This window comes from Littorina saxatilis, linkage group LG2 (genome assembly GCF_037325665.1).
Source record: "Littorina saxatilis isolate snail1 linkage group LG2, US_GU_Lsax_2.0, whole genome shotgun sequence".
NCBI lineage: Eukaryota > Metazoa > Mollusca > Gastropoda > Littorinimorpha > Littorinidae > Littorina > Littorina saxatilis.
In genome coordinates, this window is record NC_090246.1 from 23,641,764 (window position 1) to 23,651,891 (window position 10,128).

General features: G+C 41.6%; 1 protein-coding gene across 3 annotated transcripts in view; it reads left to right on the forward strand.

Moving 5' to 3' along the window:
• The first annotated feature begins 392 nt into the window (after positions 1 to 392).
• LOC138958539 (sodium-coupled monocarboxylate transporter 1-like) overlaps positions 393 to 10,128 on the forward strand; it is a 24,387-nt gene continuing 14,651 nt past the window's right edge. The window contains exons 1-9 of one of the 3 annotated variants that reach the window (XM_070329739.1): positions 393 to 687; positions 1,414 to 1,576; positions 2,097 to 2,319; positions 3,228 to 3,293; positions 4,296 to 4,347; positions 4,677 to 4,744; positions 6,771 to 6,925; positions 7,831 to 7,971; positions 8,997 to 9,120. In XM_070329739.1, the coding sequence (XP_070185840.1) occupies positions 1,428 to 1,576; positions 2,097 to 2,319; positions 3,228 to 3,293; positions 4,296 to 4,347; positions 4,677 to 4,744; positions 6,771 to 6,925; positions 7,831 to 7,971; positions 8,997 to 9,120 (978 nt within the window). In that variant the 5' untranslated portion in view covers positions 393 to 687; positions 1,414 to 1,427. The remainder of the gene's footprint in view (positions 688 to 1,413; positions 1,577 to 2,096; positions 2,320 to 3,227; positions 3,294 to 4,295; positions 4,348 to 4,676; positions 4,745 to 6,770; positions 6,926 to 7,830; positions 7,972 to 8,996; positions 9,121 to 10,128) is intronic. The other 2 variants (XM_070329737.1, XM_070329740.1) reach the window with 2 other exon arrangements.

The window sequence follows — 10,128 nt, forward strand, 5'->3', positions numbered from 1 at the left end:
GTTCGTGCGTGCGTGCGTGCGTTTGTCTGTCTGTCCGTCTGTCTGTGTGTTTGTCTGTCTGTGTCTGTGTCTCTGTGTCTGGGACTATCCATTGAGTGTGTCTCGATGTCACTGTGTCTATTTGTGTTTTGTGTGTCTCTGTGTCTGTCTATATCTGTGTCTGAATGTATATTTATTGGTCTTTGTATCTGATTCTCAGTGTGTGTTCTTTATAGGTAGGCCTACTTCAGCAAAGAGCGTATACGCGGTATTTCAGTGTACCTCTCGACCCTCACCCCTCGTTCAGTCATGTTCAGGTCACAAGTTATGTCAGCAGACCCACTTTTGGCGACGAGAAAAAATCTGGTGACAAGTGCCTGTCATATATCAAATCACTTGACGTCATAAAGATAAGGGGAGTAAAAACTGACATTCTGTATTTTATGTTTTAGACATGGCTTCCATAGCTCTTCTGAACTTGATTAACATATCAATAGGATGAAATTAAGATATATTACACTTTTCATACTCTATAAGTGATGCGGAAACAATAGTCGGGTTTGGCCCGTTAGCTACAATAAGGAGCCTACTATGAATTTTTCACAAGAACGGTGACAAGTTGGTGTCATTTTTCTCTCGCGCGTGGTGTGACTCAGTGTGTGAGTGTTTGCTCGAAAGAACTGTTCACTGCCGTCTCAAGATCTCCAGGTAGGATCCTAGAAGATTTACAATAAAGGCTAGCTGACATGACAATTACGTGCCTGAATTTGGGATCTTATATTTGTTCCTGGAGGAGCAGGAAATCTGTTGTCAAATATTTGTTATCCTGCAGCGGAGACTAATAGCGACTGAACAATTGAATTGATAGATGCCAGCGGTCTTATATCTTTTACATAATTTGCTTTCGAATTTGTGCAGCTGCGGAATATAGACAATACGGCAGCAATATAATATGCGAAGGGAAGGAAACCCCTGATTTCAAACCTCCGCTGCCTTGCGGCCATACCAGGAACGGCTTCTGGAGTAAACCCTGATGAATAATCCGGAGCTGGAGCTGGAGTCCCTAAGGCGGTCTGTTGTTGCTTGCCAACCTTTTTCCGGCAACTCCTGCGACGGCACTGGTACCAAGCTGTATTGGCTCTTGCCCTTCCCTTGGAATACATCAATGACGTGGAGAGGGGGGGGGGGGGGGGGGCTGCTGCATGGGCTACAGCCTGTCTTCTATAATTATCACCTCAGCCTAGGCTTGCGCCCTGGCGAAAAATCCTCTCAGGCGCAGATCCATGGCCCCACGGGACCGACGTATGCCGACAATAGTATGTGATATATTTTTGTATTGTCAAAAGATGAAGATCAGGAGACTATAGTATCAACTAGGTGGAGCGTCTGTGGGGAGCCCTGTTAATGGTGTCTAATATCCTATATATATGTCAGCAGAGGTCGGCGAAATGGGCGGATCGGAAGACTATAGCATCAACACGGGAAAGATCCGGACGTTCGGTGTGGTGGACTATGTGATGTTCTCTCTCGTGCTGCTTCTCAGCGCCGTCATCGGCATGTACTTCGCCTACAAGGACAGAAAGCAGGTCACCACGAAGTAGGTTGAGTAAAATTAAAAAGTAGTACGCGTTAGTCCTTGTACGGTAGTAGTAGTAGTAGTATCGTCTTTGCTATTGTTGTTGTGGTGGTGGTGGAGACGAGTCCTATAAAACAGCAAGGGGGCGGGCGGTTAAGATAACCATGTCCATCGTTTTCTCCTCTTTCCCATCTTCTTCATTCTATTTCCAATGTTCTTAGTGTTGTCACCATTGTCGCTATTCCCGTCGCGATATAACCTTGAACGGTTGAAAACGACGTTAAACACCAAATAAAGAAAGAAATTGTCGCTATTGTTTTTTTGGGTATATAACCACCCCCTCTTCCTCCTCCTCCATCTATACTCGTCGGCCTCATCATCCACACATCCAAACCCCCACCCTACCCTCCCCCCTTCATGCACGTCCTCCTGTTCAAATCCGTCATCACTATCATCATCTTCTGACCTTGAAGTCTACAATGCCTTCTATCGACCTTGAGTGTACATATCTACACGGACTTCCATGCCTTCTTCCTTTCAGCGCCTTCATGCTGGCGGGTAAATCTATGCACGTGATCCCCGTTGCAATGTCCTTGGCCGTGACCTTCATGTCGGCCTTGACCTTGCTCGGAAACCCCGTGGAGGTGTACAACTTCAACACGATGTTCTGGTGGCTGGCGCTGAGTATGCTGATAGCTGTGGCCGCCTCTGCCCATGTTTTTGCCCCTTTTTTCTTTCGTCTCAGAGTTACAACTGTGTTTGAGGTCAGTACTAGAGTTATAAAAACATATCTGAGTATGTGTTTCTTCAAACTGATAATGGGCATTAAAGAAGATCCAAAAACGCGGTCAGTACTGGTGCTAAAACATAACTGAGTATTAAAGAAGATCCAAGAACGCGAGGTCAGTATTTGAGTTAGAATATAACTCAGTAAGTCTTTCTCTAAACCGATAATGGTCATTTAAGAACATCTAACAACATCTGTAACTCATTATGTCTTTCTGTAAAACGATAATGGGCATTTAAGAAAATCCAAGAACGTGAGGTCAGTACTCGTGTTAAAACATAACTAAGTATGTGTTTCTTTAAACAGATAATGGGCATTTAAGAACATCTAATAATATGAAGTCAGTATTTTTGTTAAAATGTAACTCAGTATGTCTTGTGTTAAACCAATAATGGGCATACAAGAATATCCAAGAACGTGAGGTCAGTATTGGAGTTAAAATATAACTCGCTGTGTCTTTCTTTAAACCGACAATGGGCATTAGAGAAGATTTAAGAACATGAGGTCACTACTAGAGTTAAACATAGCTGATAATAACTCTTTTTAAAAACCGTAAATGAGCATTAGAGAAGATCCAAGAATTAGGTCAGTATTGGAGTATTTATATAATAAGATAGTATGTTCATAAGAGAGTATGTCTTTCTTTAAAACGATATTTGGAAAAGAAGATCCAAGAACATGGTCGGATATTTGATGTCAATATTGATGGTATTGTTGGAAAATTGTTTCAGATATGTTGAGAAGTTAAATATGAGGATTTTAAAAGAAAATTTCAGATTAACAGCGTGGATGGATAAGTGTATATGCATTTCCCATTCAAATCTCGATTTTAAGTTCAAGGATTAGTTTTGAATTGGATCGGGGTTTTGCTTTTCTTTTCTACAGTACTTACAGATGCGATTCAATACCCCCGTGAGGATTCTTGGGAGCATCATAATCATTCTGCAAACGGTAACGTATGCCATTTATGGTTATTATGTAACTGGTTTCGTTTAGCTTCAATTTTTATTTTGTCTTGTATCTCGAGACAGTAGGGACGAGAGATTGGAGATAGTGTTTATCTGAGATTTTGCTGCTGTTACTTATTATCCCTCTTGTACTACGTACACTGTAGTTATTCTTATGTTAGAAGCGGGTTGGTGGGATAAGGAAGGCGATTCTTTTCTTTATTTGGTGTTTAACGTCGTTTTCAACCACGAAGGTTATATCGCGACGGGGAAAGGGGGGAAGATGGGATAGAGCCACTTGGTAATTGTTTCTTGTTCACAAAAGCACTAATCAAAAAATTGCTCCAGGGGCTTGCAACGTAGTACAATATATGACCTTACTGGGAGAATGCAAGTTTCCAGTACAACGGACTTACCATTTCTTACATACTGCTTGACTAAAATCTTTACAAACATTGACTATATTCTATACAAGAAACACTTAACAAGGGTAAAAGGAAAAACAGAATCCGTTAGTCGCCTCTTACGACATGCTGGGGAGCATCGGGTAAATTCTTCCCCCTAACCCGCGGGGGGTAGGAAGGCGATTGCCATGGCCCGGTGGTGGTGGTGGTGTTTGTGGTAGCCATGCGCGTGTGTGTGTGTGTGTGTGTGTGTGTGTGTGTGTGTGTGTGTGTGTGAGTGTATATATGTGTGTGTGTGTGAGTGTGTTTGTGTGTGTGTGTGTGTAAGTGTGTGTGTGTGTGCGTGTGAGTGTAAGTGTGTGTAAGTGTGAGTGTAAGTGTGTGTGTGTGTGTGTGTGTGTAAGTGTGTGTGTGTGTGTGTGTGTGTGTGTGTGTGTGTGTGTGTGTCCCTCTGTGTGTGTCTGCCTGCTAGTCTGTATCTGCGTGTCTCATCTCTGTGTATGCATGTGTGTGTGCCTGTCAATCTGTGTCTGTGTGTGTGTGCTTCTTGTTCCTTAAAGTGTAAGTGCTCAAGTGTGAAAAGACTTATCATTATGTTGCAGCTGGTGTATTTTTCTTTCATCTTGTACGCACCGTCACTAGCTTTGAGTTCAGGTACAGTAATAGCAATAATAAGCTCTCACTTGGTTTTTGTCTGTCTGTCTGTCTGTCTGTCTGTCTGTCTGTCTGTCTGTCTGTCTGTCTGTCTGTCTGTCTGTCTCTGTCTGTCTCTGTGTGTCTCTGTCTTTCTGTCTGATGGCTTTTCAAGAAATTAATTCATACAAAATCCAGCTCTCCACATCAAGCAATCAAGATGTTGATTTTTGATATGTGTGAAAATAGAGTTTTATGTAAAAGCCTCGCCAGTCGTGAGGCGGTGATCCGTTCTGTTTTTCACGAAGGAGCGTGCCCGCCTTCAAATTTCCTTTTTTGTGTGTGTGCAGTGACCAGCGTGAGCCTATGGGGGTCAGTTGTTGGCATTGGTCTAGTGGTCACCTTCTACACCACGCTGGTGAGTTGAAACCGTCTTCATTACATTTAGTCAACTTTTGACTAAATGTTTTAACGTAGAGGGGGGAATCGAGCATTTTTTTTATGCTGCCAAATAGCTGGTGTTTTATGGCGTGAAAGAGAATGTCTTTGCCAGCAAAACGTTTCTCACAGGCCAAGTAGTAATAAAATCCATTGGTTTTTTTTATGTATTATTATTAAGTAGTATTCTTATCATGCATGTCGAATGAAGCCTGTGCTGCGACTTCTGTCTTGTGTGTGGCGCACGTTATATGTCAAAGCAGCACCGCCCTGATATGGCCCTTCGTGGTCGGCTGGGCGTTAAGCAAACAAACAAACAAAAAAATGCATGTCGAAACGCGATCTTTCTCAAACTAAGCGGTCAGAGTTTACTTCCTGCTGTATATGCACTCGGCTGGAAATTAGCACCTGCCTCATTCCACGGCCGGTGTAACACGAAATTTTTACTCCACGAAAAATTTACTCCGGAGTAAACATTTCGTACGAAATTCTTACTCCGAGTACACCTTTCGTACGAGAAAAGAACTCCGAAAGGTACGAAAAAAATACTGCCTCCACGAAATTTTGACTCCCCAATTTTTGTACTTCATGTAAAAATTTCGTACGCGAAAATGGGATGCGTGCGAAGGGATAATGCCAATATGTGATCTCGCGCTAAAAAATTTCGCGCTACCCTCCCTCCACCCCTTCCACCACCAAGACTAACAGGGGACAGGGGAGTAAATTGCTCGTGTTAGGGTGGAATAATGTATTTGTTATTTATTCGTTATGGGAGTAACATTTTCGACCGAAATGTTGACTCGGAACACACCTTTCGTTGGAAGTTATTTTCTCGTGTTATGGGGGAGTAGTTTTTTCGTAAAGGGAGTAAATTTTTCGAACGAAATTTTTACTCCGGAGTAAAAATCTCGTGGGACGGTTATTTTCTCGTGTTACACCGGGGAAGATTAAGGCAGCGAGGGAGAGGAGATGGGCATTGCCCTCACAAAGCTGCCACCTAGAGAAGTTGAGATCTCTCTGAAGCATGTCGCTACAACAACGACTAAAAGGTTATGGCATTATATACCTCTGCCAACTCTCAACAAGGGGAGGGGCCGTTTCTGTGCTAATAAGCAGTAAGGATTTGACATTTTACAATGTGTAATTTTTTGGGCTTGGACAAAAAGGACATTAGCACAAACTATTCAGAATACTTTCGTTGTCTTTGCTTTGGACATTTCCTTTAGCTGCATCTACGGCAATGAAAATAGTGAAGATGACCTATGCCCATGCAATCACTGCATCTGCCTTCGCGTAACTATTGGTAGCAAGTAATGTCGAAACAGCCTACTCTTCCTTTTTCAGATGTATTTTTCTCTCCATGAAATAGTGTATTGCTCTGTTTGTAAAATAGCTATAAAATTCTCTCGACGTTCTCAGAAGAATTCAGCAAGCTGTCTCCTCGTTACCTGTCAGTGCTGCAGGGCGGAATGAAAGCCGTGGTGTGGACAGACACATTTCAGTCAGCCGTCATTATTGTTGTCCGTCGTTAACTGTTTTTTTTAATCAAGCTGTCTTCTATTTCTCAATCAACTGTCTTCTCGTTACCGTGTGTTCTCAATCAAGCTGACCTGTGTTCTCGTTACCTGTGTCACTGGGTGGAATGAAATATGTGACCCTCCACCACGAAATGAGTCGCATGTCACCTTTGCATGATTTTCATATTTTTTACATTTTCCTAAAGAGTTTTTTATGCTCTATCCAGTAGTGAAAACCGTTTTAGAAAAGAGCGAAAACTGTTTGAGTTATAAGCCTGTGACTTTAGGTGACCCTCACACTGTTACCAGACACTCCCCGGACTTATATTAAGCCTAGCGCAGAACCGCGCGAGGTGACATGCGACTCATTTCGTGGTGGAGGGTCACATATGTGGTGTTGGCAGACACATTTCAGTCAGCCGTCATTATTTTCGTTCTTTTGGCCGTTCTCATTTAAGCTGTCCTGTCTTCTCGTTACGTTTGTTACAGGGTGGAATGAAAGCTGTAGTGTGGACGGACACATTCCAGTCAGTCATCATTATTGCCGGTCTTCTGGCCGTCCTCATTCAGGGCTCCATTGTCACAGGGGGCTTTGCACATGCGTGGAAAATAGCGGATGAACGGGACAGGATCAAATTTGATGAGTAGGATGATCTTTTGTTTTTTAAAAACGTCGAAGTTTTACATTTTGTAACCAAATACGATCACCAGAAAACTATGCATAGCTGCAAGCGTTCCGGTCGTCTGCTTTACCGGTCGTCACCTGTTGCGCTCATTGATGTTGCATGACTTTAGTGTTAAGGCCTAAAAAAAAAATAGGTGTGGTTACGGTAACCCGACCTACCCTATTTTTAGGGGCCGACCCTATAACTTTTTATTACATTTGTCAACAAAAAAAAAGATAAAAAAAGAAAACGAGTGCAGAAAACGCAATGAAAGCGAAATCGCCCGAGTCGCACACTTATTTCCCTGTCAAGTAGGTTTAATTTGTACACATTAGAAAAAAAAGTAAAAAAAAAAAAAAGGGATTGCCTACCTTCCTACCCTATGTTTTTTGGCTATGTTACCGTAACCACACCTATTTTTTTTGTTGGCCTAACTACAGGATTAAACTTTGTTCCCAGAGCTGTTTTGCACCAACTGCCTTAAATGATTGATGTACAGTCGTAGTTAGATAGATATAGTCGGACCCCCCCCCCCCCCCACGCCCTTATTCATTAAAAGGCTTCGTTGTTGGTAACACGCTATACAATAATAAAACCATTGGGTCGGGATTTTATCATGTATATTTCAATTTTAGTGAATGAGTGGAGTGAGTGAGTGAGTGAGTGAGAGAGAGTGGGAGAGAGTGAGTGAGTGAGTGAGTTAGTTAATTAGTTTGGTAGTTAGTTATAGTTAGGCTAGTGGGTTTTTTCAAGTCAAACGAAACTGCAGGTCGGCAGGGAAAATATGACCTCGCAGGTTATAGTCAACACAGAGATGTGGTATATATCTAGATAATTAGTATCTTGGAATAGCAACCAGCTAATACGTACTAATTGCTCTTCAGTTTCAGTTTTGACCCTTCTACCCGCCATTCCGTCTGGTCAGTGGTGGTGGGCATGGGGTTCTTCTGGATGTCCCTGTACGGGGTCAATCAGGCGCAGGTCCAGCGCTGCATCTCATGCTCCTCCATCAAGAAGGCACAGTGGTATGTCTGCATGGTAGTAATCATCAGAAATGATTGAATTTTATCCCTTTACTTCTCAGCAGTCACAAGTCACATGACTGCTGATCACTTCCTTTGTGCATAATTATGTTAAAAATCAGACAGAATTTTTAAAAATGCTGAGATTTTCCTCAGCTCTCAATAGAAAAAGTGAAGGCAAAGATTGATGAATGGAACAAAGCCTTTCATCTGATCAAAATCAGTTAAAACAAAAGCTCTCAAAATTGTTTCTTCTTTGTCAAAACTGGGGCTCATCTGGGCCTGACAAAAAACACACCCACACACCAGAAACTGTTTCAAGTTCAAAAAGGAAAAAAATTCTTAAGATCAGCTTAATATCCAAGGATTGATGAATGGAACAAATTGTACTGTAGCCTTTCAACTGTTCAAAATCAGTTAAAACAAAAGCCCTCAATTGTTTCTCTTCTTTGCCAAAACTGGGGCTCACCTGGGCTTGAAAAAAACCCACACACACCAGAAACTGTTTCAAGTTCAAAAAGAGGAAGATTATTATGTCCAGCTCAATATCCAGAGGAATGACCACTGCAGTGAGTAGATACTTAGACAAGGGAAAACCTAAGTCACAAAAAAGTACACACGTTGGACAAATACATAACACAGGAAGGGGGTCGAGGTGGGGGGTGGCTTGGTGGTCGCATAATCAAAACAAGTATGTCAAAGAAAAATTATTTGTACTAGGCGGTGGTTCCTGCCATGCAAGGCACACTCGTCAAGACATACACAAGCAGTCTTTATACAGCATGGCATCTTTTGTATTCAGTAATCAGATTGTGGATGGTTGAACATTTCATCATTCATATTTTGTTCATGCTTTGCATATTTTTTTAACGAAAAATTGTCTGCTAAAAATGCGGCATGTTACACGTACTGTGTTGAGCTGTATAATTATGCTGGTACTGTTTTGTTTATCTAAGAAACAAAATAGTTTGGAGTACATTCAAAAGTTTATCATAAGCTTATGTGACATTAATCGTTGTATTGTTTAGGGCTTTGTGGTTGAATCTCCCCGGGATCGTTATCATTGCCAGTCTGAGCTTCATGATCGGAGTGGTTATGTTCGCCTTTTATGCTGACTGTCATCCCATCGGGATCATCGCCAAGACAGACCAGGTGAGAGAGAGAGAGAGAGAGAGAGAGAGAGAGAGAGAACTCAGGAACTCAGGAACTCAGGAAATTTAATGCGAGGCCACCGGCATATACGCATGGGGGTTTACAAAAGACACAGGAAAAAATAGGAATAAAAATCCACAACAAAATTTCATGGTTGTACAGAAACAAGAGAAATATATATCGTGGCACGAAAATTTACAAATTTTGTCTCAAAGTATCAGTCATAGCAACAATTGCCTGTTTGAAATTTCTTCATCACGTGTTTTCATGGCATAATAACAATACATGGCTACAGCTCTATTAATGTATATACTCTCATTTTGTAGCAGAAAAATCAAGGGTGGTACATGTACATTGTCAGTGAAATATTTCAAAATATATTTTACACGTAGATCCTGGTATTTTGGGCAATGTAGCAGAAAATGTATTTCGTTTTCCACAGCAGGACAAAACGGGCACGTGTTTGGTACAGCACTATAGCGTTTGTTTCCATTCAGGTCAATAATACCTAGGCGTAGTTTGACAAAAATGTTTCTAAATTTAGTAAGTGTGATATCTGTTAGGTATTTTTCCGGCTGCAATAAAGACTTGAACGAACTATACGTTGAAAATCTATCACTTTCCATTATCTTACCAAACCATTCCTGCTTATAGCAGTCAATCAAACGCTGTCTAAACGCACGCAGAAAAGCTTTTTCATGAACAACACCACCATTCAGCCATACAAAGGAAAACCCACACATATCCAAACAACGCTTTACCGAGCAAGCCCAATTTTGCAAATCAACCTCATTTCCGGGTAACCTTGAAAATCTTTTTTTTATCCATCTCGTACGCTTGTCTAGGTAATCTAACCAAAAACATGTTCTGCAGCTTTAGCCAGTACCTGATAACACTGACAGTACTGTCAATGAATAAAGGGAAACGACCGAGTTCTCCATATGCCATCGCGTTTGGAGTTCTTGGTAAAACATTCAAAAATCTTTTACAAGCAAACAAATGCGGAGA